Source organism: Eleginops maclovinus, chromosome 15, assembly GCF_036324505.1.
Source record: "Eleginops maclovinus isolate JMC-PN-2008 ecotype Puerto Natales chromosome 15, JC_Emac_rtc_rv5, whole genome shotgun sequence".
NCBI classification, from domain to species: Eukaryota; Metazoa; Chordata; class Actinopteri; order Perciformes; family Eleginopidae; genus Eleginops; species Eleginops maclovinus.
Window position 1 is genome coordinate 20,552,967 of NC_086363.1, and position 27,110 is coordinate 20,580,076.

A 27,110-nucleotide genomic window follows, 5' to 3' on the forward strand; every position below is an offset into this window, starting at 1 on the left:
AAAAAACATGTCAAATTTATGGCAATGTATCCCTGATTATGATCAATGATTCTGTTAGAAACCGTTTTCCCTGGCCCTAGAAGAACATTGATAAACATTTCCTTTTGAGCTAGTTTTTACTGTTTCAATAGAAGTTATTCAACTAGTGTAGCCGGGTACACACAGTGAGGGTTTGTGCTTGGTTGTTTTGGTCTGTTGCTATCAATAAACTCAGTAAAGAACATTGTAGACGATAGGCCAGGTTAATATGTCAAAGTGTGCAAAAATACAGTTATTTTCAACTACAGCCACTTGCAAATTTGAATAGCATAGCATTTCCTTAAAAAAAGGTAGGGTTAGGTTTTGCTTGCAAAATGAGTGGATGAAATGGGATTTAATGTTTTAATTGCAGTTCTATGAATATCACCTTCATTAAATAAACCAAGAAGATGTTTCTGAAAATCAATTTTGAACTGACCGTCCTGAATCAAAGTGTTGCTGTTAAGAAGCCAGCTTTGGCTCTGTGATTTCTAAGATTTCAGGTCCATACACATACAGTGCATTGTGAGTGCTATGCTGTACATTATATGTTTTTGTCTACATGTATAGTCATTGATTTCTATGAGGAGTAACCCTGTGTGGTACAGCAGTGATGATCCATTTGTCTTCACCAATGTTCAGCTCAGGTTGAATTCAGAGAAAGGTTTGTAAACAGGACTCTCTGGAACATGTTTTTGGGTTGTTATCTCAGATTCAGTCGACGGAATCAAGGGAGTGAGAATGGAACATAAAAAGGAATGTAAAAGGGAATTTGTAAACAACAACAGCACAGTGAAATGACAGTGATTGGTCAGTTCGGCTCCACTAGAGTTTGGCTCCCATCACATGTTCATTTTCAGAAGTAAAAATCCCTTTAGAATATATTTGCCCAGTATGCATACAGGAGCAGCCAGCCTACCTCTTTCCATTTTTGTCTTCGTGCACAGTAATTATTTTGAGCTCTAAGTAATTTAGTAAAAACAGGCGCTACGAGAAAAACATCAACAAAATGGTGTTGGAGCCATTTAAAATGTTGGGTTTGGCCTCAAACACCTTTGTTTACCACTAACTCCAGCAGCGTATCAGTAGGGCTGAGTCCTCTGTGCTACCCAGAGAGGGGAGGAGGAGTGGGAAGTAAGAGGCGGGACGTACCATGACAACTACAAACGTCTGATGCAAGACAGAAAGCTGAAGACTAACACTGACATTCTCTCCTTGAGCTTTAGTAGACGATGAAATCCTGTACATTGGATACGTTTCCAGAGGAGAAAGATATGACAGAAGGCGTTATGGTGACTGTTAACGGAAATTACATATATTGTCATTTGTACTGAAAGGTGTATTCCTTCAACATAAATCACGTACACATAGATTCAAGTTTGAAAGACTTTATTGTCATTTGCAGAATAGCTACAGTGTAGATGATAACATTACAACCTAAAGACCGAGGATCACCCAACAGTGCAACATACAATATTGTTAAGACGTCAAAATAAACACAACACAATAGTGCAATTGACACAATGTGCAATTACAAAGGCAGGAAGAAGAAAAGTATTTACATGAGTGAGATAAAACTGAATGTAAAATTGTAATAAATAATACTGCTTATTGTATTTACATATAAACATGTGGACTATAAACTGATGTATAATAATGATAATGATAATAATAATTCCTTTGATTTTGAGACACCATAATTAATGACAGCCAAAGAGACCTTACAATGGATAAAAGAAACACTCAAAAAGTAAAAACAGTAATATTGAACACATACAGGGCCGACAAAACATCATTTAAAAGCAGGAGGGTTGAGCTTTGATGAGTGGTCCATGAGCAGGGCCTCTGTTTGCCTCCACTGAGCTTCAGGAAGTTCCTGCTCAACCAGCTCCAGATGTAATGAAGTCAGGTGGTGCGAGAGCTCAGGGTAGTGTTGTGTTTGGTCAAAGTCAGCCAGGCGTTTGATGATGAATCTCAGGAGTTTAGCAGTCTTGTGGCCAGTGTCTCTGAGTTTAGTGGTTTTGGTCCTGATGCTGCGGTACCGCCTGCCAGACGGCAGCAGACAGAACAGTTTGTTGCTGGGGTGATGGGGGTCTTTGATAATCCTGTGGGCTTTCTTCCTGAGCCGCTGGGAGTAGAGGTCCTCCATGGATGGCAGCTCTGTCCTGGTGATGTGCTGTGCAGTTTTCACCACCCTCTGTAGAGTCTTATGGTTGAGGGCGGTGCAACTGCTGTACCAGGCCATGATGCAGCCGGTCAGGATGCTCTCTATGGTGCACCAGTATAAGGTCCTGACCCTCTCTATGGTGCACCATAGAGAGGGTCAGGACCTTCTACAGGTGCACCATAGAGAGCATCCTGTAGGCTGTGAGGATGTTCTCTATGGTGCAGAGTGTCCTGGAGTCCATGTTGAACCTCCCAGCCGGGGGGCAAAGAAGAACCGCTGTAGAGCTGTCTTTGTGTTGAGGCTGGTGTGCTGAGTCCATGTCAGGTGAAATCTCAGAAATGTGAACCCCGAGGAACCTGAAGCTGCTGACTCTTTCGACCACAGACCCCTTGATAGGGATGGCGGTGTGTCCCCTGAAAAAGCTGATGGTCCTGTTGAAACGCCATGCTTGAGAGTTAATCCAGTTTAACATCGAGGCATTGGACATTTGTCAGAAGAATACTCTGTAGAAAAGGACGGTTTTCACATTTCCTTTGTGTGACTAGAACTCTGGCCTGGTTCACTCTTTTTATTTTCTCTGCTCACCTGACCCGGTAAAGCTGCAGCAGGTAGCCATGGTTCTGAAGCGTCAAAGTTGGTCTCTATCATTTTGGATGATAGGGTTCATTTGGGCTTTATGATACAAAGTTGGAGAGAAGCTTGAGACATGGCAGCCATCCAGGGCGCCATCTTGATCGCTTACACAGTAGCATAAGCTTGGTATGGCTATACTCGACTCTCCTCCAGGTTTTCAGCCGCAAAATCTGTGAGCCCTGCCTTGAGCTTGGACCATTGTTGATGCTGCTAACCAGAGATTCTTCACTTTATTAGAAGGTGGTCTTCGTATAATTTATTCACGGTAATACAATGAAATCAGGGGAAACTAAACTCATTTAGAAAGGCATTACGGTCAATAAGGTTGTAAATGCAAGGACCACAGACCTCTACTGGCACGTTTTTACACACAAGCATTTCACTGTCCATGTTAAGCCCACTACAAGTCTATAGATACAGTATCTCAGAAAAGTGAGTACACCCCTCACATGTTTGTAAATATTTTATTGTATCTTTTCATGGGACAACACTGAAGATAAGACACTTTGACACAATATAAAGTAGTCAGTGTACAGCTTGTATAACAGTGTACATTTGCTGTGCCCTAAAAATAACTCAACACACAGCCATTAATGTCTCAACCGCTGGCAACAGAAGTGAGTACACCCCTAAGTGAAAATGGCCAAATTGTGCCCAATTAGCTATTCCCCCCCCCCCCGGTTGGAGTTATCGCTCTCACACTCTCTCATACTGGTCACTGGAAGTTCAACATGGCACCTCATGGCAAAGAACTCTCTGAGGATCTGAAAAAAAGAGTTGTTGCTCTACATAAAGACGGCCTAGGCTATAAGAAGATTGCCAACACCCTGAAACTGAGCCGCAGCACGGTGGCCAAGACCATAAAGCGTTTTAACAGGACAGGTTCCACTCAGAACAGGCCTCGCCATGGTCGACCAAAGAAGTTGAGTGCACGTGCTCAGCGTCATATCCAGAGGTTGTCTCTTGAAAATAGACATATGACTGCTGCCAGCATTGCTGCAGAGGTTAACGGGGGGGGGGTCAGTCTGTCAGTGCTCAGACCATACGCCGCACACTGTATCAAATTGGTCTGCATTGCTGTCGTCCCAGAAAGAAGCCTCTTCTAAAGATGATGCACAAGAAAGCCCGCAAACAGTTTGCTGAACACAAGCAGACTAAGGACATGGATTACTGGAACCATGTCCTGTGGTCTGATGAGACCAAGATAAACGTATTTGGTTCAGATGGTGTCAAGCGTGTGTAGCGGCAACCAGGTGAGGAATACAAAGACAAGTGTGTCTTGCCTAAAGTCAAGCATGGTGGTGGGAGTGTCATGGTTTGGGGCTGCATGAGTGCTGCCGGCTGTGGGGAGCTACAGTTCATTGAGGGAACCATGAATGCCAACATGTACTGTGACATACTGAAGCAGAGCATGATCCCCTCCCTTTGAAAACTGGGCCGCAGGGCAGTATTCCAACATGATAATGACCCCAAACACACCTCCAAGATGACCACTGCCTTGCTAAAGAGACTGAGGGTAAAGGTGATGGACTGGTGAAGCATGTCTCCAGACCTAAACCCTATTGAGCATCTGTGGGGCATCCTCAAACGGAAGGTGGAGGAGCGCAAGGTCTCTAACATCCACCAGCTCCGTGATGTCGTCATGGAGGAGTGGAAGAGGGTTCCAGTGACAACCTGTGGAGCTCTAGTGAACTCTATGCCCAAGAGAGTTAAGGCAGTTCTGGAAAATAACGGTGGCCACACAAAATATTGACATTTTGGGCACAATTTGGTCATTTTCACTTAGGGGTGTACTCAATTTGTTGCCAGCGGTTGAGACATTAATGGCTGTGTGTTGAGTTATTTTGAGGGCACAGCAAATGTACACTGTTATACAAGCTGTACACTGACTACTTTACATTGAATCAAAGTGTCATATCTTCAGTGTTGTCCCATGAAAAGATATAATAACATATTTACAAACATGTGAGGGGTGTAGTCACTTTTGTGAGATACTGTAAATAACAGAGTTTATGCAGCCCAAGTTAGACACGACCCAAATGCACGTGCCATGCACCATAGACTATGTGCAATGGATTATATAAAAAAGGTCCTTAAACTTTACTGTTTGTCCTTTACATTTTAAAGATGTGTCGTATGAATTCATTTATCTTCAATTCATCTTCTTAAACTCAAAATTTCTAAAATGCATAAGGTACCACTTGACAATAAGACTACCCTTATAAAGGATCATAAAGGGTTTATAATTGGGTTATTAATTAGGTTGTAAACACTTTATCAATCATTAAGAACCACTTATAAACCAGTTCTAACGTAGTTTCATACATCAACACAGGCTCACTATTTGGCAAGCTGACTAACCCTTATATTGATACCTAGCTTTCTTCTTCTTCTTCATCAGCCAGCATCCTTGGTATCTGTTGTTTACTGAGTTGATTCTCCCCGTCCATCTTGATGTTTCTTGGCATCTCTTGTCTTATAAAAACTAGTGTTCATAACCTAATTAATAAATGAATTACAAACTATTCGTAAACCTTTTATAAGGGTAGTTGTAGTGCCCTTTAAGTATGATCTATACTTTAAGGCACTGAGGGATGCGAACGGGAGAACCTCTTCGGGCGCATGCTCCAGTCCAACAAAACAATGTCCAATCAGCATATGTCTTTGAATCTCTCAATCCATTTATTTGTAATTCAGCATAATCACCAACTTTGCTCGGCCTGTTTCCATTCAGTGAACAATGTCTCTGGTATCAACACTAACACACGTTCCGACTCTACTCCATGACACTGTCTCGACAAGACACGGTCAAAAACTGTTTGCTTTCCCATCCCACACACATGATTCTGATCACGGGGTAATTACATTTATGCACTCTGCAAGGAATGCGCTATCCTGTGGTCAAATGTCAGAACTGCAGGTTAACATGAATTTATGCAGATTAAATGAACACACAATGCATTATGGCTCCAACACACCAGCCCCTAATTGTTAATGGCAGGAGGGCATAAACAATTCAATACATACATAATGGAGCCAATAATCAATGTGAAAATGAACAAATAAAACCAAATGAACAACCAAAAATTCCTCTATGGGTGAGAGGTCACCATTAACACCGGATTTATTGCAACTTATGTTGCAGTTTCTTGAAGAACACAAAGTGTTTTAACTGGCCTTTCCAGTGTGCTTTTCTTTCTTTTTATAATGTCCATCTTGAAGTTCTGTGTTCGTTACGGTTTCCATGAACTTCACATCCGCTCTTGACATCTCCCTTTTGTCTTCTGATGTACCATTAATAACCCACCCCAATAAGGTCCTAATGGCATAGGGTCCGTTTCCATAACTGTTGACTACTTCCCAAGGCTCAAGCATTTTGGAGGCGTTGTTACCTATCAACAACCCCACATCTACTTGAATGCGAAGAACACTAACACCATCCAAGTATGGCCACTTAGCCAACTCCCTTTCTTTGATAGGTTATTAGTGCTTATAGGCATCCTCTTTTGAGTGTAGACATCTGGTAGATCATAGAACTGGCTCCTGCTGAGACTTGACATTTCCAAACCTGGCAACATGTAGCTGGAAACTGATTCTATTGAACCCATAGTTCTTAGGTGGATTTGGGTTTTCCTTCCATTCAGATTTAGTTTCTCATCAGGTTTTCTGAACAAAATGTGGCATTGCTGCTTGGATCTAAAACTGCATAGGTTTGTATGACTTTGTCTCCCTTCTTGGACTTAAACCCGTACTGGTAAGATGGATAGAATCCCATCACTAATCCCGGCCCCTGTATGACCACATGTTTGCAAAGAGACAAGTGTGGTGCTCAATGATGGTTCCTTTAAATTTTTGGGGTCTGTGTTGATTGCTCTCTCTCTTTGGTGGATGTGAAGAACACTTGGATGGTTTACGCTGCATACCTTTCAAGACAAGCGTTTATTGCAGTACTTGCTGAAATGCCCAATGCGAAGGCAGCCAAAACAGATTCCTTTTCCCTTCAGAAAATGAATCTTGTTCCTGTGTGTCTTTCCTCAAACTGTGGACACTGATCCAATGTGTGACTTTGAGAGCAACAGATCCAAAGGCTGGAGTTATTTGCAGATGTATTTCTTTGCAGTTTATCCTTATAAGGCTTTCTGGATTGTTCTAATGTACAGGTTTCAACAGACGTAGCAACATTTTTTGCTTTGAATCTTGGTTTCAACTGTGAATTCATTGAGTTCACATGTTTGCTTATTGCAGAGAGTTGTGTATTCTGAATGTTGCCAAAGATTGGGTCGGACCCTATTTTAACTTGACGCTCAATGAATCTGACAATATCAATGAACTGTGCCCTGTGATTGAGTCTTTCCATTAGCTCGCATGCAGAGCTTCTCCAATTTTCTCTTAGCTTACATGGAAGATTTAAAATCACTGTTCTCATATTTGCTGGCATATCCAGTTCTCTCATGTATTGTATGTCCTCCATTGCATTTCAACACTCACACAAAAAGAGGGCATAGGCTTTCAGAGATTTCACATCTTCAGGTTTCACTACTGGCCAGCTGACGACTTTCTCCATATATGCTGCAGTAACTTTGTGTTCGTTCCCAAAGTGTTCCAGTAGCAGATCCTTAGCAGTAGCATAGCCTCTGTCTGGAGACATATGCTGACAGCTACGCAGTAGCTCTCTAGGTTGACCTCTTGTGTACTTATCCAAGAAATACAGACAGTCTTGCGTTACTCTCCACACAATGTTCAAATACTCTAATGAATATTCTGTACTACAAAAGATCCCCATCATAAAGTGGAATTTCTCTTGGTCGTAGTAAATGAGAGGCTTGTTGTTGTTTTATTAGCAATGCTGTTATTTCATTTTGCCTTTACAGTAAGGTATACAAGCTAACTCTACTCCATGACACTGTCTCGATACGACACGACACGACACGACACGACACAGTCAAAAACAGTTTGCTTTCCCGTCCTACACACCTGTAGGACGGGAAAGCATCTGATCACGGGGTAATTACATTTATGCATTCTGCAAAGAATGCGCTAGTCTGTGGTCAAATGTCAAAACTGCAGGTTAACATGAATTTATGCAGATAAAATAAACACACAATGCATTATGGCTCCAACTGTAGTCTTATTGTAAAGTGGTACCATGCAGAAGATGGTTCCCTTTGTTAGTGTTGGCTTACGGGCTGATATGCTTAAGCTACAGTTATACCAAACATTTGCTAGTTTGGTGAAAAAAATGAGTAAAGTTTTTCTCTTTTTATCAAACTCAGAGTTTCAAGGAAAGAAGAAAGTATTTTTGTTTTGTATAATGTTGTACATTTCCTTCATTAATGCTATAAATTGTATTTTTGAATCGTTTGATAATCTTTAACTCTCTTCTGTGGGTTTTGGGTTGCCACACTCTCGGAAATTAGTGAATATGTGTGCAATATTTCTGATTGATCAAAGACCATGATTTTCTCAGAGATCTTCAGCTGCCAGACAGATTGCAACACCAGCCTGTAAAAGTTGCTGACTATGAGCTGCTGAGGGAGGAACAGAAAAGTGAAAAGTACTGCTCATTATAGCACTTACTCAGTTTTGATTAAGATAACTGGATTTACAGTCAACCATTACCTGCTCATACAAATATATCCTAAATGAGAGCAGAGTCTGATTTCATAACCGCAAAATTTGATGTCTCTGGCTTTAATTCCTTCTTCTCATGAAACCAACATTCCATAATTCCATAAAGACCTGGGTGAAAATTCTCTCAATGAGAAAAAAGTAAATCCAGAAGGATGCAGTGAAGGCCTTTGGTTGCTATTCTGAATTACAGTTATCCCTAGGTTGGTCAAACTTCCAACCATTATTTTTTCTTTTGGTCTGTAATTGCAGCCACCCTCAGCCAGGAGGTCCAGCTTCAGTCCTTCCATTCATAAAGCTCCAAGTGCCTCTTAGTGGCATTTGGATATTAAAACTTTCAATCTGAACCACCCTAACTTCCCAGCTCCAACACTCTATCTTTAGCTCCTGCTTTCCACTCTTTCGTGCAGGCATGCCTAGTCATCAACCTTTAATTACCCTCTCCCTTTTCTCAGGCACCACAGCATCCTCAAAACGCTGGCACCAAAGAGTCAACACAGTCAGAAACAGCAAAGCAAGGCAATAAAAATACACATATAAATATGTATAATAATTTGTATAACCAAATGCTTTATTAAAGGAATAATTTATGATTCCTATAACTATATTTATAGTTACTATAAAAATGATGTAAATATTGCCCATTTTCACAGGGAAACTTTAACACATTTTTGGTCATGTACATTATTGTACTATTGTTTTTGTTTCTAATGAATGAGCCTCTGATATTAGTTAGAGTAGTCGCCGTACAGAAATGACCAAGACATAATTGGGCTGATTTAGACACTCTGATATCTCCTGTTTAGCATATGTGCTGTACTGTAATGTGAAAGATGTTGCTCTAATTGCTATTCATTTCTCTTTAGTTCACACATGTTTGGCATCTTTAAGCAAATTATTAGATAGACATATGATAAAGCTGTTGAATATTGAGGGACATTTAGCAGCTAAAGAGGCAGATATTATTCACATGAGTTAACCAAAAAAGAGCTAAAAACAGTGTTTCTTTTCTCATGGTCTTTCTGTTAAAATAAAGAATAAAGTCCTGATAAACTACTGTTATTTGAAATCTCAAATATTAAAAAGTGTATTTGCCTAAAAAATCTTTTGGCATCTGGATTTAGCCTTTGCAAAGTTAGCCTATTTTATTAGATAGTCAAATAATTCTCAAAGTGAGAAATTGAAGACAGTAGAAAGATGGCGCCGTGGATGGCTGCCGTATCTCTAGCTCGTCTCCAACTCTGCATTATTTTCCTTTAATAATATGTTTACTTGTTGGAGGAGCTCGGGCCTAAGATTTTCATTGGCAAAACTACGCTGTAGCTACTGTGCATCTGACAATAAAAACCCTTGAGTTTTTGATTATAGCACCTAATAATCACCAGCCAAACATCAACCCAGCCCCACTCAAAGAAAACAAGAGCCAATATTACAACATCGTGAGAACCACAAAATAACAGTTCACATTTGATCTTCTCTTCAAGGACGACCAGGGGGCAGAACACATTCAATCCAATAATTCAGACACACACAGGTGGCTAGTTTCAGGATAATGTGGAAAACAGAGGCTGGGCATGTTGGGGGACAAGCCCTGTTCCTGCAGAGTTAATTAAAGCCACCGAAGAAGCATTAGGTCACGTCTGGAGAGCAGCAGCAGTACGGTTTGAAGGGGCAAAACAATGGTTACAGACCCTTCCCAGAAATACCACCCAGCCAGCCCGCAGTCAGAGGAAAGCTCCTTATCGTGCTGCGTCTCTGCTGCTGTCCACACAAAACATCTCCATCATAATTACATGTTTATGCACTATAGACAGCGAGCTAACCCAGAGACCTAACAAATCTAAGTAGTCGTTTATATTAAAACCTCACAGTGGCCAGATTTAGATAGGGAGGCATTAATTCTGACATACCAAAAACAAAAAAAAAGACCCAAATGAAATAAAAAAGCAGCCCTGCCTCGCTGTGGTCACAGCCACTTTAATGATGAGATGCAGTGGCATATCTGCAACTTAGAAACTCGTTAAATGTGGACTCCACCCCCACAGTACTCTTTCATTTGTTCTAAGAGTTCACCAAAGATGCCCGTGGCTAAGGGAGCGCTCACCTGCGGTCGCTGATTTTGGCAGTTTAAATGATATGGAGTAAGGAAGGAAAGACTTCACCAAACCCAAAAATATTTTACACAGCGGTTTGACCAAACCGGTGTAAGGTTCCTGAGGATCACCATGTTGAATGATCATGGACAGTATGAAACAACATTCAGCCCTCAAGTCATTCAAAACTACTTTCACTAATGTCAATGCTTTAATGATGTTTCTTATTAGGATGCTTTATCTCCTTCTCGTGTGAATAGTCATATTCTAAAACAAGATGACCTGTATTCGAAATGTAGACAGTTCTCGTTCTATTGGTAGGATTGCATTTTACTTTCAGAGATGTGTGGCTCTATTGCCAGGCAGTAAGCAGAGAATCAGGACATCTCTCCTCCTGTCCACGCTGTTTTTTAGTCTTTAACCCAAGCTCTGTTAAGTTGCAGCCAAGGCCTTGTATGCACATGTGTGTGAGCGATACACAGTCTTGTCAACAGTTTGATACTTCTTGTAAGTGAGAGTTGGTTCTGGAAACGACGTGCAAACAGAGGCAAGGAGGAGGAATTAAATAATGCAGGATCCAAATTTTCCAAAAAATCCTCTCTGCCAATGTTTGCCGAGAGGGAAAAACATTGACACATGTCATGCCTCAATGACACACACACACACACACACACACACACACACACACACACACACACACACACACAGCATTTAGGTGAGAAACTGAGTGTAAACAGAACCGACTCCAGGGTGACTGATGCCTCACAAGGTTCATTTGACATCATTTGTTTCTGCTGTCTATCCTGAAATTGGCAATTACCAATTGTTTTTTAGTCTTGATGTTTGTACATCAACGAAGTAATATGTGTTTATTAAAACAAGGCATCAATTAACAATATACTGCAGTCCAGATGTTTTGGAGAAAGTTTGGAAACAGCATGGTGAGACACAATACAGTGTTGAAATGTGACTAAGTACATTTACTCGAGTACTGTACTTAAATTGTATTTGGCATAATTGTACTTTAGTAATTGTATTTAATGCTACATACAGTGGGGAGAACAAGTATTTGATACACTGCAGATTTTGCAGGTTCTCCCACTTACAAAGCATGTAGAAGTCTGTATTTTTATCATAGGTACACTTCAACTGTGAGAGACGGAATCTAAAACAAAAATCCAGAAAATCACATTGTATGATTTTTAAGTAATTAATTAGCATTTTATTGCATGACATAAGTATTTGATCACCTACCAACCAGTAAGAATTCCGACTCTCACAGACCTGTTAGTGTTTCTTTAAGAAGCCCTCCTGTTCTCCACTCATTACTTGTATTAACTGCAACTGTTTGAACTTGTTACCTGTATAAAAGAGACCTGTCCACACACTCAATCAAACAGACCAGAGAGCTGTGTAAGGACAACAGGGATAAAAATGTAGACCTGCACAAGGCTAATTAAAGTAATTAATTAGCATTTTATTGCTTGACATAAGTATTTGATACATTACAAAAACAGAACTTAATATTTGGTACAGAGACCTTTGTTTGCAAATACAGAGATCAGACGTTTTCTGTAGTTCTTGACCAGGTTTGCACACACTGCAGCAGGGATTTTGGCCCACTCCTCCATGCAGATCTTCTCCAGATCCTTCAGGTTTCGGGGCTGTCGCTGGGCAATACGGACTTTCAGCTCCCTCCAAAGATTTTCTATTGGGTTCAGGTCTGGAGACTGGCTAGGCCACTGCAGGACCTTGAGATGCCTCTTACGGAGCCACTCCTTAGTTGCCCTGGCTGTGTGTTTTGGGTCGTTGTCATGCTGGAAGACCCAGCCACGACCCATCTTCAATGCTCTTACTGAGGGAAGGAGGTTGTTGGCCAAGATCTCCCAATACATGGCCCCATCCATCCTCCCCTCAATGTGGTGCAGTCATCCATGCCCTTTGCAGAAAAGCATCCCCAAAGAATGATGTTTCCACCTCCATGCTTCACGGTTGGGATGGTGTTCTTGGGGTTGTACTCATCCTTGTTCTTCCTCCAAACACGGCGAGTGGAGTTTAGACCAAAAAGCCACATTTTTGTCTCATCAGACCACATGACCTTCTCCCATTCCTCCTCTGGATCATCCAGATGGTCACTGGCAAACTTCAGATGGGCCAGGACATGCGCTGGCTTGAGCAGGGGGACCTTGCGTCCAGGATTTTAATCCATGACGGCGTAGTGTGTAACTAATGGTTTTCTTTGAGACTGTGGTCCCAGCTCTCTTCAGGTCATTGACCAGGTCCTGCCGTGTAGTTCTGGGCTGATCCCTCACCTTCCTCATGATCATTGACGCCCCACGAGGTGAGATCTCGCATGGAGCCCCAGACTGAGGGAGATTGACCGTCATCTTGAACTTCTTCCAATTTCTAATAATTGCGCCAACAGTTGTTGCCTTCTCACCAAGCTGCTTGCCTATTGTCCTGTAGCCCATCCCAGCCTTGTGCAGGTCTACAATTATATCCCTGATGTCCTTACACAGCTCTCTGGTCTTGGCCATTGTGGAGAGGTTGGAGTCTCTTTGATTGAGTGTGTGGACAGGTCTCTTTTATACAGGTAACAAGTTCAAACAGGTGCAGTTAATACAGTAATGAGTGGAGAACAGGAGGGCTTCTTAAAGAAACACTAACAGGTCTGTGAGAGTCGGAATTCTTACTGGTTGGTAGGTGATCAAATACTTATGGCATGCAATAAAATGCAAATTAACTATTTAAAAATCATACAATGTGATTTTCTGGATTTTGGTTTTAGATTCTGTCTCTCACAGTTGAAGTGTACCTATGATAAAAATGACAGACTTCTACATGATTTGTAAGTGGGAAAACCTGCAAAATCGGCAGTGTATCAAATACTTGTTCTCCCCACTGTATAATTCTACTCCACTTTTAGAGACAAATATTGTACACTCATAGTTACATTTTACATATAAAAACACGTAAAATATGATCAAGATGCAGTACTGTACTACAAATATAACTAGTATTTTACACAGTAAATCGTAAGTGAACTGACCCCACATTCAAACGCTCCTGTATATGTAATTGTGGACATGTATTTGTTATAAAAAAAGGATAACATAATATTCTATAATAACACTTCTATAAAAACAGCCATTATGCATACTTTTGAAGTACATTTTGCTCATAACACATCTAGTGAAGTAACATTTTCAATTCAGGGCTTTTACTTAACAGATTATATTAAGACCATAGTATTTGTGCCTAAGTGAAGAATCTGCACACTTTTCCTGCCTATGGTAATACATGACATTTTACATTGCAGACTTATTCACTGCATTAGTGCATAAAACACTATGAATGCCCTTGGTCAGAGAATGCCATGTACATACACATCAGGTACACAGCCATGTTCCAGGCTCCTCCACTGCAGCATGGAGCCGCTCAGAACCTCTCTATTGCCCCCTGCTGTCTGCATCTGCACTGTGGAGCAGCAAACCACACACCGGTTTGTAAAACTCACAGAGGATAAACTGACAAAACCTGCCAGCATCATGACAGGCTTCACTGTGTTAACATTTAATTGGAACACAAATCAAGTGGGTGGTGAGTTTAATGCATCTGAATGAGTGAGTAGTGACTGTCAAACCAAGACATTTCAGAAAAAAGGGATCCGACAACTTTCCAGCATGCATTAAAACTGGAAGTCGTTTTCGATTGAATAAAAACCGGAAAGGGTTTGCTACCTTCAGTCTACCACATCCTCCCCAGATTAGAGTCTTCAGACTGGGGGCAAATATTGTCTGACCAACAGTCTTTACTTTTCCAGAAAAACACCCTGTCACAAGAACTTGGTCAATAAAATGATGTTTTTAGTTATAAACAGTTTGTACATCCGTGCTAAAAAAGGACTCTAACACTCCTGACAAAAGTGCAAATTGCTGCAAATTGTGATTTTTGTGTATGTATGACTGACGGATGTTAGCTCTTAGGTCTGAACCTCGGCGTGGCACACATTTAAATGCTGATCACTAAACGGAGATAAAAGAACTAAATTATAATAAAGTGAATTTGAGAGGAATCCCTTGCTGCTGCACCGTACAGACAGAGAAGGGGAGAGTAGGGGAGGAGAGGGAGGCCTGTCGCTTCAGGGTGACGGTCCTCCCTCTCAGACATGGCACCCATCATTAAAGATGACATCAGAGCAGGGAGGGCCTTCCACGTGAGGTCCATCATACATGATGCTGAGAGCCGCTCAGTATAAATACGTAGAGCCTGCTGCCATGAGGAGAAGCAGCTGCCGCCAGACAGACAGACTCAACAACTAAGGATATAACAGCGCATTGCCGGGACAGCAGCCTCCCGACCCCCCCGCTGTTTCTCTGGAGCATTAACCTACACGGTAAGGTCTTTTTTTCCTGATTTGTGCTCAGTGCATGGGGTATCCCAACCGCAGCCTGGCTCTCACTGCACTGCTGGTGTAATCAACCCAGTCAGAGTTCACTGGGATAGAGGTTGTGTTTGTGAACAAGTTTTCACTAAAGAAAGTCCTTACTAAGTGTTAAAAATGGATGATCTAGAACTGATAGAGTTAAAAGATCTGGATACATTTAGAAATCAAAGACACTGATATGTATTTGCAGCTATCTCCCCATCCTGTTAGATCACCACTGCACTGGAGAGTCAGTGAAGTGAGCAGAGCAGGTGCCGAGACACTGAGATTATATTACAGTGACCTGGGTGCTGTTTGACATTAAAGACAAAGAGAGCAACAATGCTTCTTCTCATTATCGATTTCTGTCTTTGCAGGTTGAGCTGCCCAAGATGGACCTGAGGGTGACAAGCGTTCTTCTCGTCCTCCTAGCTTTGGCTGAGGCGACCCCTGAAAGATACTACCATCATGTGCCAAAAGTGAGCAAGACCCCCTATCCCGTCAAGAGCCACGGTGAGTCCCACCTATCTTTTCCCACCAGGGTTTAAACCTTTTACTATATCAGCAATCATGAAGATGAAGTGTTAAGGAGATCTGGTATCTGATCTGAAATGTATGCAAATACAGAAGGTTCATTTAACATAAGCACTTACTAATGTTGGGTATAACAACTCAGCGGAAGGACATTTTAATGGTCCTGTCATTGCAAGCTGCACAGTAAAACCGCTTACAAACTGTTTCAGCACCCCATATGACATATACAGGTACAGAATCAGAATCAGAATACCGCATATAGCCTTCAATTTCATTTAACGGAAGGTTTTGAAAAAACAACAACTCCCCCTGGACTGACCTAAGGAGGCACTGTGGTCCACTGGCAAATCCAATTAAGGTCATACCTTTAACCACTGATATGAAAGTCAGGGTAGCCTGCGTGAACTCTGAAAATATGGCATCGCACTGTATCAGAACCTGACGACAAAGACACATTTCTTAACTGAGTGCAGTTTCTACTCATTTCCCTAATCATCATTATCCCCAAAACTCTAACTTCTGTTGTGCAACCTGGCAAACTGTTGGCTCACACACATCAGGTAATGAGGCTTCCAAAACTCTATTAACTGGCATCAAGGTGCACACCCAGCAGGTCCAGAACCCCCTCTGATTGGCTGAGAGCAGGAGGCTGTGGCTGAACTGCTGTGAATGACTTTAACTGAATAGAGCTGTGAGGCAGGGTATAGCTGTTAAAGGGCCCTGTATCATCAATGATTAAAGAAGGAAACATAGCAGAAAAACATAGCATTGGTCATCAGCTGCCAAGATAGTGTATACACTGTATTTTAGATCACAACCAATGATTCAAATTCTTTGTTCCATACTTTAAAATGTATTCCAGAGGTTTGGACGAGGTTGTGATGTGGTTTGACTGTGCGCCTCATCATAAAAATAGAATAGAAAGTCAACAATAAGAGCCCACAATTGACAAATCGCCCAAACAGATGTTGTTACCACGTTGCAGGCACGCCCTGACAAAATGCTTTGTGTTATTAAAGTTACGCCACGTAATTACAAAAGAAAAAGAAACAGACTGCAGAGAAACACTTCCACAAGATCAGACAGCAAATATAACAAACAATCTACAGGATCTTCTCTGAATAAAGGGGAAGCTTATTAAAGACTGGCAAATGAACTGTGTATAGAGGTAATGATCTGAATATAAGCATAGCAGGACTCTCCAAACGAGATTCAGCCAGTGTGGCCAGAGTGTGTTGCTTCTGGCAAAAATACCCCTGTGGACTTGCAGGCGCAGTCTTATGTGGTTTGAAAATGACAGGCGTGTAAAAGCATTGTTTTTCTCAAAACACCATTTCAAAGAGAGGCCAACACCATGGGTTTGATAGTAACAATCATAATTTGGCAGTGATGCATCCACAATTATGGCATATAAAGGAATGTAGTCTGACAGCATATTATCAGAGATGCTTGCTTTCCATAGTTCATGCTGTCTTTAAGTTGGAGTCGGGTTAGAGGAGAGTTGCTATAAGATTGACTTTAAACCAAAATTGAAGAGACATTTAATGACACATTTGTCTCATGTAAATAAGCTTTAAGTACAATACATGAAATGGCAACATAGACTGTATGTATCTATTTTGTAAACAGTTCACCACAAACAAAATGTAATCCTGACAAAGAATTAGGAGAGAACAAGGTGCTTATTCCCAATCTGTCTGTCCCCTTGTTTAAACTCTCTGTTATTGTAAAATATGATAAATGTAAAACTAGAGGGCCAAACTATGTCTTTTGTGCCATATATGGGTTTTATAGGGTAGGGTTCTTCGTATGTGGACTAGTGATGAACATACATAAGTGAGCAATATTCTCCAGTAAAACAAACTGACACTCCAACTTGGTACTTATGGCCTTCACCATAAACACTACACTACTTGCAGTGAAATGCATCAGGTGGATGTTAACAACTGGCAGACCACTAACTATGCGTTCAAGGCCATGGGTATTGCCCGCAATTGAAGGGTGCAGTAAAGTGAGGGCGAATGCAACTGAGATGCACCGGAGCTGGTGTGTTGCCAGCATATATAAGCTTAGTGAGAGCATCACCACAGACCAGGGGTCCCCACAACCCACCCTACTATAATAACGAGTTGTGTCTTACGGAGTAGAGAACCAAACCTAGGGTTATTTTACTACCAATGAAATATCTATGTAATATACGTAAAGGCAGAAAGTTCTTCAAGCATATCTTGATCAAACACACTTATTTTTACAACATGTGGAATACTGTAAAGACTGCTTTTCACTTTAAAAACCATGATTGAGACAACATTGTAAACAAAAAATTCATATATTTCCTAAATAATTACATCAAATGTTTTGTCTATGTATTCCCTAGCCGTTGAAGGCCAGCAAGGTCCTTCTGGGCCTCCAGGGGAGCCAGGACCAATGGGACCACCTGGACCTCCTGGGAAGAGTGGTACAGGACATACAGGACCACAAGGCTCAGCAGGACCTCCTGGACCCCCAGGCTACTCTCAAGCAGGTAAACCTGGCAACCCAGGGGGCCCTGGAAAAGCAGGTACCCCTGGCATTCCCGGTCATAAAGGGGAACCTGGCGCAACTGGACCAATGGGTGCCAGAGGTCCACCTGGTCAACATGGAACACCTGGACCTGCTGGAATTTCTTCAGCTGGAAAACCTGGATCAGCTGGCATGCCTGGGGCAATGGGACACAGGGGAGAGCCTGGTTTGAAGGGACATCCCGGTATTCCTGGTCTTCCTGGCAACAAAGGAGAGAGAGGCATTGGAGTTCCTGGGGTTCAAGGACCATCAGGCGCGGTTGGACCAATGGGCCCATCTGGAATGCCTGGCAAACCTGGAGTTGGTGCACCTGGTGCCACCGGCTATCCTGGAGAACCTGGCAAGAGTGGCACACCAGGAAGAGATGGCGCTTCTGGGCCAATGGGTATGCAAGGACCAAAGGGTCATACTGGGGCTCCAGGTACAGGAGCATCAGGGAAACCAGGCCAGAATGGTACCCCAGGTACGCCAGGACCTATGGGTGCTAAAGGTCCACAGGGTCCAGCCGGTCAGCCAGGATCCCCTGGCATGCCAGGTGTTGGCAAAACAGGTGAACCAGGAATACCAGGTAGCAGAGGATCCCCCGGTACATCTGGAACCACTGGTCAGAAAGGAGAGCCAGGCCCAACTGGTTTTACTGGTCAGTCAGGTGCTCCTGGTCCAATGGGCCCTGCTGGTCCACAAGGTGCAAGAGGATTCCAGGGTGAGGGAGGCCCAGTAGGACCTAAGGGTGACATTGGTATGGTTGGCGCACCAGGCCCAAGAGGAACCAAGGGTGAACAGGGAGCTCAGGGTTTCACTGGTAAACCAGGTACCCCAGGTGCAGTAGGTCCTGCAGGAATTCCAGGGCATAATGGTCTTCAGGGTCCAAAGGGTTCACAAGGCCATGGAGGTGCACCAGGAGTCCCAGGCTCAAATGGTGCACCAGGACCAAAAGGACACACAGGACCTGCAGGAGGACCAGGAAAAAGTGGGGATAACGGAAGACCAGGACCCATGGGACCAGCTGGGCCCAGCGGTCCAGGAGGTCTTCCTGGACTTAAGGGTCATCCTGGCATTCCAGGTCCACCTGGCCCAGCTGGCATGACATCTAAGGGTATTTCTGGTCCTGCGGGTCCACCTGGAAATCCAGGTGCCAGAGGTCATGATGGTCAACCAGGCCCTCACGGTCCTCCTGGTCCACCTGGCCCACCAGGAGAGATGGTGTACCACCATGAAAAGAGCATGCCAATCAAGTCCCATGAGGTTGTGATGTCCCATGAGATGATGAAGGCCCCAATGTCCGCTTTCAGTGCTGTGCTGACCAGAGCCTACCCCCCAGCTGCATCCCCTATTCAGTTCGACCAGATTATTTACAATGGGGAGAACCATTATGACCAGCACAGTGGTGTGTTCACCTGCCAGGTCCCCGGCCTCTACTATTTCAGCTATCATATGCATGTCAATGGTGCTAATGCACTGGTCGCCCTTTACAAAAACGAGGAGCCAGTTCTTTTCACCTATGATGAGTACAACAAAGGTTTCCTGGATCAGATGTCAGGCAGTACTGTTCTCATGCTGCATGGTGGTGACAGAGTCTATGTTCAGGTCCCTGATGAGGAGAGTAATGGCATATTTGCAGCGGATAATGTTCACTGCTCTTTCTCTGGGTTCTTGATTGCCTCAACGTGATTTCACAAATTCAAATAAACCTCAAAACCTTTCCAAACATTAGCAGCTCAGAGCAACAGATCAGTATATAAAATCACAAATATAGATTTTAAAAAATAATTTTCAAGTTTTACTGCCTCATAAAGAGCTTTACAGTTTTTTTATTTGCCAAACAATCTATCAATTGACAGAACAATAATGCTGAGTAAAATCTTTAAAAAGATGGTATAAAATGCTCCCTTTTCCTTCCCCAAGTTTACCATGTGTGTGCCTTTGTAATTTTCGGAAACATGAAACAATATTGGAAGATATGTTAAGTGGTGCTTTACAACTGCCTGTAACATTTACAGCACGTCTTTTATTTGTATTTGTTTTTATTAATGTCTGATGTTTAAGACTTTTTCTGTAATATACATACATGAGACATGCAAAACTGTTGTACTACATGTTATTAGAGATCAGCAATTTCTCACAAGCTCAGTGACCAGCAAACCAACACAGAATGAGAATCTCAAACTGCATTTTTTTTCAAAACAATAATGTCCCAGTGGTTGTGTTAAGTTATGTACCACTTGCTGACCAAAACACAGATTAAAACTTCTAGTTTGAAAAAGAAAGTATTGTGTAATTGTTTTTTTTTCTTATTTACAGTATGGGTCCTTGTAAAAATATAAGAAATAGAACATAAATGATAATGTGTGCAGTTTGGAATAAAAGGCATACCTTTGAAGGCAGATGTTTTATAATTGTGTTCGATGGCGGCAACCATGTCTTTCCAAAAGTCGGAGTTCACCTCATTTCCTCGCTGTTCACAAAAACATTAATAAACAATTCAATTGTTTTTCGACATAAAAATCTCTACCATTAATTTGATACCATAAAGGATGAGATATTACCTTATGCAACATGTCCACAACTCTTCCACAGAGGAGAGCCCCTGGCAGGTCAAAGTAGTTGTCATAGAAATAGTATTTTGCTGCAAAGACCAAAGCAAAAGTCCATGAAAACTAGTCGTTTTTGGTACTTTTTCATATTCAATGTAATACCAAGAGTAGACGGCGGTCAGCCCCCTGAAGAGAAACCGACAGGACTACAGGGAGTGAGCAAAGCAATGTCCTCCTGTGGTCAGGGACAGCAGCAAAATGAAATTAAGCGACCTTAGAGATTTGTGGCAATGTTTAACTTTGGTGTTTTAAAGTATTGAAGGGCACAGGTTACTAGCTTAACTGAGCGTTGCAAAAAGGGCTGTCTGAACGCAAGGTATGCTAGGAAAAACCTTCACACAAAGTGTACGTTCAAACAGATGAATCTATTCAAATGGTAAAATATGTCCTACTCCTAACCCTCGTCTACAGCATTGCTTTGCTCTCTGCCTGTTTCTCCAAACCATGTCGACCACTGTCTACTGTAGGTCACATCTTTAAAAGCCAACAGCCTACAACTATTATATAACAAAGATGGATACAAATGCCATACCGGATCGTGTGAAGGTGGTATTGAGGCTGTTGAAATGCCCCCACTCCCTCTTAGGACCGTAATGTTTAATGATGTCTTCCGTGCTGAGGTCATTGGTTCCATGTGTCGCTCTAAAAAAGCAAGAAAAAACTCCTCTCTATTTTCTGTCTTTCCCATTTTGAAAGGTCACTGAAAGCAATTAAAACCTTAACAAAGGAACTGTAGAGTTGATTTGGCTGACGGGTTAAATATATTTCATGCAGCAACAGCTTACCGCAAGACGGTTCCATCTTCAGCCAGCTTCACAAGGTTTCCATCCTCCAGATCCACCACGAGTCCTTTGAAACTGGACAGAAATTCAACAAGTTAGAACACCTGTATAAATCTCCTCCGGTCAACAGAAAGCTGAGTTTACTGAGCTGCCACAGTCACATCATTTAAAGTACATTTAACAAAAGTCCCGGCAGGAGTCTAGTAACACTCAACTATAAAACTATTTGCTTCTTTATTACAAATACTAAATACCAAACTCTATTTTCCTTTAAAATCCTACAGTTATTAATCCAAGAGCAAAACATATTCTTTAGTTTAACTTCTCAAATTGGTTGGTCACAGAAGTCTTCATTTTATTCCTAGGATCACAAACAAATGGATGTGAAGCACCGAAGAGTAGATCCTGAGTCCATCACAGCACAAAAGATGGTTTAAATCAGGGGTGTCCAAGCTCTTTTCACTGAGGGCCACATACTGAAAAACATACGAAGGTATGGGCCCCTCACTAGAGGAGAGTTACATTGCCTCATAAGTTAAGTTATAAGTTATCAAAAGCAATCAAATGTAGGACAATCATGCTTGATACTTGAATAAGAGAAGACGAGATAAGATGTACGTTTATTAATCCCTGAATATGCTTTAAGAAAAACCAACAGCCGACATCACAGCAGGGTGTAATTTATCTTGTTGGCAGCCCATCCCTTAAAACAGAGGCTTAAGATTACTTACAATGAGGGGAAAGATGAAGGGCATATTTTAAGATTCTTATGCAAATAAGTTATTGGGCTTTTTTTATCAACTAAGATTTGTAAGAATGTTTTCAGCTTTGACTGAAATCATTTGCAAAGTGGCCTTATTAACACATGAAAACTACTGTGTAATATGTTTTTGCATATATATTTAAGATGTACAATATAAGAAAACACACATTTCAGGTGGGGGCCATTTTCCATTATACTTTGGAATTTGCGGAGGGCCGATTCAAAATGGCACAGCTTGGAGTTTGGACACCCCTGGTTTGAATGAAGTAAGCACACCAAAACATCTGCATCTAGAAAAAGAAGAATATAACTAGAGTCCGGCATGTAGAGCCTGTGTGCGACTCCATAATCCTCCAGGCTGATATACGGGTGAGTATGAGCCTATTCTAATACATCAGTGTTGATGTATAAGTTGTCCAATAAGTAACAAGACTTATCTTTTTTATTTAAATGTGTTTTTAAAAAATGTTTTAATGCAAACATAAACCTTTAGAGGTTTAGCTTCACCTTCACTCTTGTTTATTACCAAATAGGTTTACACATACGAGGAATTTGCTCTGGTGTGTGTGTATACAATGACACAGAAAGAAGAATACATAGCAAAACAAAATAAAATAAAATAGGACTGTTATAACCACTATTTTTTAAAACTATTTTAAGACTACAATATTTACACAAAATATAATTATGTGAGAAACTGAGTACAGTGAAATATAATGACAATCCATGGTGGCTCAGGACCACGGTACCATGGTAGGGAGCACAAACAGATCATGCAATAATGACACAAACATGGCTCACAGCATAGTTGTATCTTAAACAAAGTATTTATTTAAAAAGGTGTAAATAACATTCAAATTAACTGATTGTGATTAGACAATTAGTTTGAAGTGATTAATATTAAATAAGAAACTAATCTTTGTCATTAAAGAGGCTGTAGATGCTCTGGTTGCATCCCCTTATAACCTGGGCTATTCTGCCGTGCTTACTCTAAAGCAGGGGTGTCCAAACTTTCTTCACTGAGGGCCACATACAGAATACAGAAGGGGAGGTATATTGCCTCATAAGATAAGTTATAAGTAAGCAAAATGTATCAAATGTAGTTCAATTATAGCCTGGTCCTACCAGACTCTCGTACTACATTTCATTTGTACAGAGTCTGGCCACTCCCCATTGACAAATGTTTTTTACTTGAAGGTGGGTACTCTGTTGAAGTTTAAAACTATTGGATCTGCCCAGTGCCACTCTGGATCTGCCATAACCAATCGCTAACGTTTGGTCGTGACGTATGCTCCTTCACCACTAACGGAGCGAGCTGGAAAATCAAACTTTTCCCGAACCCCTTGGGGAGGAGGGCCACAACATCTTGGCCACCAACAAAACTCAGCAAAGATTGTTCTTGCTCCGGCTTTAACTTCTGGGTATTCGACAGCGTTTCCACAACGGACCGAATGGCTTCGCTCGCATCTTTCTCCGCCGCCATTGTTGAACTACAACGCAAAAAGTGTTTTTAAGCTCATCCCTTAAAACAGAAGCCTCAGATTGCTTATAATAAGGGGAAATAAGCTTGTTATGCAAATACGTGTTGGGGCTTTTTCTTACCCTCTATATTTGTTAGAAAGGGTTTTAACTTTAATTTACTGAAAGTGGTACATGAATACTACTGCATTATATATTTTTTAAATACATTTAAGAAGTACAAAAAAAGTTTCATGTGAAGGCCATATTCCGTTATACTTTTTGAATTTGCTGAGCGCAGATTCAAAGTGGACCAAGGGCCGGATTTGGCCCCCGGGCCGTAGTTTGGACACCCTTGCTCTAAAGTAACCCAGAGCCTGTACTTGAAGAAACTCCTCAATAACTCCTCTTAAATAAACCATTATGATGTCCGCTGTTCGACAGACTCTGACTCAGGTTTAATCACTTTAACATTTTGTTTCCATTTTTACTGAAGACACTGAAGTTCTGTTGCTTTCTATAACAATCAATCACAAGTTATTTATATTGCCCAATCTAACAAATTACACATTTGTCTCAGGAGGCCCTTTCAACGTCAAAGGAAAAACTCCCAGAGGAACCCCACGATTACCAGAGGTGGGAACCCTCTTCCAGGAAGGACAGACGTGCAACAGACGCCTTCTGTTGTTGAAGATATGATACATGTATCATGGGTGCACATCAGTAGCATAAGCTGAGTATAACTTTTAATAGGGATGTCATACCCAGTCTGACAGAGATTGTGTAGTAGATAAATAATGCAAACAACAATTTCACTCATGGATTTCAGGAAGGATTATAATAGTTTGGGACTAGCAGAGACACCTAAAATGGACACATTAATGGACACTTTGCTAAAAAAATAGAGAGAGGTACATTTCTCACCAATGAATGTTGATATAATCATAGGGTTAACTTATTTTAGCTTTATGTATTAGATGTAGTTTCATCACGTTAGGTCAGCAGGTACTTCCTTTAAGACATCATCTGCTAGCTGACTCACCAGAAGTCCCAGGTAGCAGGAGTGAGGTTCAGCAGGTCCTTGTCATAGCCTTTATGCTCCACCAGATACCTGGCAAAGCTCTCATAGATCAGCTGGAGAAACAAACAGGACATCTCTCATAAGTGACCAAAGAATGAGCAGCACAGTCTAGATGCAATTCACAAAGATGTGTTACTGAACACCAGGAACACACACTGTTCTGCAAGGAGGATTCTCTGGTGGAGGTGTGGTGAGAAGAGAAGACTTTCCTTTAGATCAATCATGATCACAATCAACTATATAAAACACGAGTAATGCTTTTGTTTCTATACTTGTAAAACATAGCATATCACATACTATCATCTCATAAACGTGTAATGGTGAACATGTGAGCTATTCTGACATCCAACAGACACAAAGACACTTTGATAGGAGTCACTATTGTGTGCCCCGCCCAAAAATATAGTCGCTAACTTTATCTGAGGGCAGTCTGTTGGGTGCTGGCCCGGTAGAGTAAGGTTTCTAACTGGAAAGCTACAAATTCCATAAGGCTGGGAATAATTACAGGATAGGTTGTTATTTCACTCTGTTTCTAGGCATTTACATAACGCATTGGGCATTAATAAACACTTGGTTTAAAGATAAGACTTGCACATGGTTGCCTGCAGTGGTGTAAAGTAACAAAGTAGATTTACTCAAGTACTGTACTTGAGTATTATCATTTTTTTGCTATAGTATTTGTACTCCTCTACAATTCAGAGGTTAATCTTGTACTTTTTCTCCACTACATTTATTTAGAACCTTCAGTTACTTTACAGATTTGGATTAATGATGGTAAATATAATCAGCCCTTAATTCAGACTTTAGTTCACCTGCAGTAAATCCAGCAGCTACCCTGCAGTATACAAAGCCATTCAAACTAGCTGCACCTTTACCAGCTCTGAGAACACTTTAGTGATCAATCATTATAAAACATATCAGAGATATTATTCTGAAATGGACCAATCAAACAATCACTACTTTTACTGTCACTACTTTAAGTACATTTAGATGAGAGTACTTTCTACTTTTACTGGAGGAACATTTAGAATACTTTTACTGGAGGAACATTTTGAATGCAGGACTTTCACTGTAACAGAGTATTCCTACACTCTGGTACTTTTACTTTTACTCAAGTACAAGACCTGAGTACTTCTACTTTTACTCAAGTACAAGATCTGAGTACTTCTACTTTTACTCAAGTACAGGATCTGAGTACTTCTACTTTTACTCAAGTACAGGATCTAAGGATTTCTTCCACCCCTGGTAGCCTGTATGGGGACAGATAAATTGACCGGTTAGTCAAAAACGTCCTATCAGTAGAACAGAGAATGCATTTATTTCAAGGTTTCAAGGTTTTTATTGAGCATCCCTCTCTTGGTTTTCTGTATGGAAGTGCTCTGACAGGATTAGTAGACACACATGTGACATGCAGCAGAGAGCATACATGAACCCAGGCTGATGAAAAGGCTGAGGATAGGCTGGAATCCAGCAGTCATTCATGTTTTGTCCCTGTGTGTCACAGAATCCGACGCGCTTTGGGCTGCGGTGATTTGAGCTTCTAGTAATAGTAATGCAATATGATATGAGAAGCTTGTGTTGCCAATAGGCCTCAGAGAGGATTTATAGACATGGATGATCATCCCGCAGAGTGACTGCAGCATCACGAGCCTCCATCACCGTGCACACATCCCTCCATTCACTCACACACACTGAAGCCATTTTCCACACACTGTATCAGTGAAGGCAACACACTATTGACAAGAGGTCGAGGAGCATATTGACGGCTCCGTGCTATTTTTAATCCAGATGTGTTGCGGGTCGAAGCGTTGCGGCCACAGTACGGCTCTCACTCACCCTGGAGGTCTCCTTCAGATGGTAGCGGCACAGCGTGTGGTCCAGGTCGAAGCCGATAACATCACTGTCCGCCAGGCTGAAGTATTCAGTCATTGTAGCAGAAACTCCGGAGTCAGACGACACCCAACACACAGCTCCACGCGACCACTGATCTGTCACTGACACTGCGGTCTGTGCACGCGCCTCTCGTTCTGCGCTTACGGTAGCTAGAATACACTTCGGCGCTTTCTAAATCCGAATCACTTATCCGTGAACGGTTACTTAGTTTCTGCCCGTATGCAGCCTGAAGTGAAACTTCTGCTGGGTTCCAGAAGAAGGCGGCAGAGAGGTGGGCGCAGGAGCGTGCATTGCTTCCGGGTGGATAACGAAACCGTAACACACAGTGTATGTGCGCAAAATACATTTGGAAAGCGAATTCAATTATTCAGGGCCGGATCAAATTGATCAGATGCCTGGAGTTTAGGCGCTGGAGACACAGAAACAGGGGCCGGTTTACAGTTAGGAAGCCTTGATCAATACTACTCTATAGTCTGTT

General features: G+C 41.7%; 2 protein-coding genes across 2 annotated transcripts in view; one reads left to right on the top strand and one right to left on the bottom strand.

Annotated features, from left to right (window-relative positions):
* Positions 1 to 26,900, bottom strand: part of nt5dc1 (5'-nucleotidase domain containing 1) — a 74,625-nt gene extending 47,725 nt beyond the window's left edge. Inside the window, exons 1-6 of the mRNA XM_063902254.1 lie at positions 26,576 to 26,900; positions 24,701 to 24,792; positions 21,441 to 21,512; positions 21,188 to 21,297; positions 20,608 to 20,687; positions 20,435 to 20,516 (exon numbers count right to left, since the gene is read on the bottom strand). Of these exons, the coding sequence (XP_063758324.1) occupies positions 20,435 to 20,516; positions 20,608 to 20,687; positions 21,188 to 21,297; positions 21,441 to 21,512; positions 24,701 to 24,792; positions 26,576 to 26,668 (529 nt within the window). The 5' untranslated portion in view covers positions 26,669 to 26,900. The remainder of the gene's footprint in view (positions 1 to 20,434; positions 20,517 to 20,607; positions 20,688 to 21,187; positions 21,298 to 21,440; positions 21,513 to 24,700; positions 24,793 to 26,575) is intronic.
* col10a1b (collagen, type X, alpha 1b) lies at positions 14,802 to 20,441 on the top strand. Its single transcript, XM_063902252.1, has 3 exons — positions 14,802 to 14,935; positions 15,343 to 15,478; positions 17,877 to 20,441. The coding sequence occupies exons 2-3, from the start codon at positions 15,358 to 15,360 to the stop codon at positions 19,730 to 19,732; spliced, it is 1,977 nt and encodes a 658-aa protein (XP_063758322.1). The 5' UTR covers positions 14,802 to 14,935; positions 15,343 to 15,357; the 3' UTR covers positions 19,733 to 20,441.
* Positions 26,901 to 27,110: the final 210 nt, after the last annotated feature.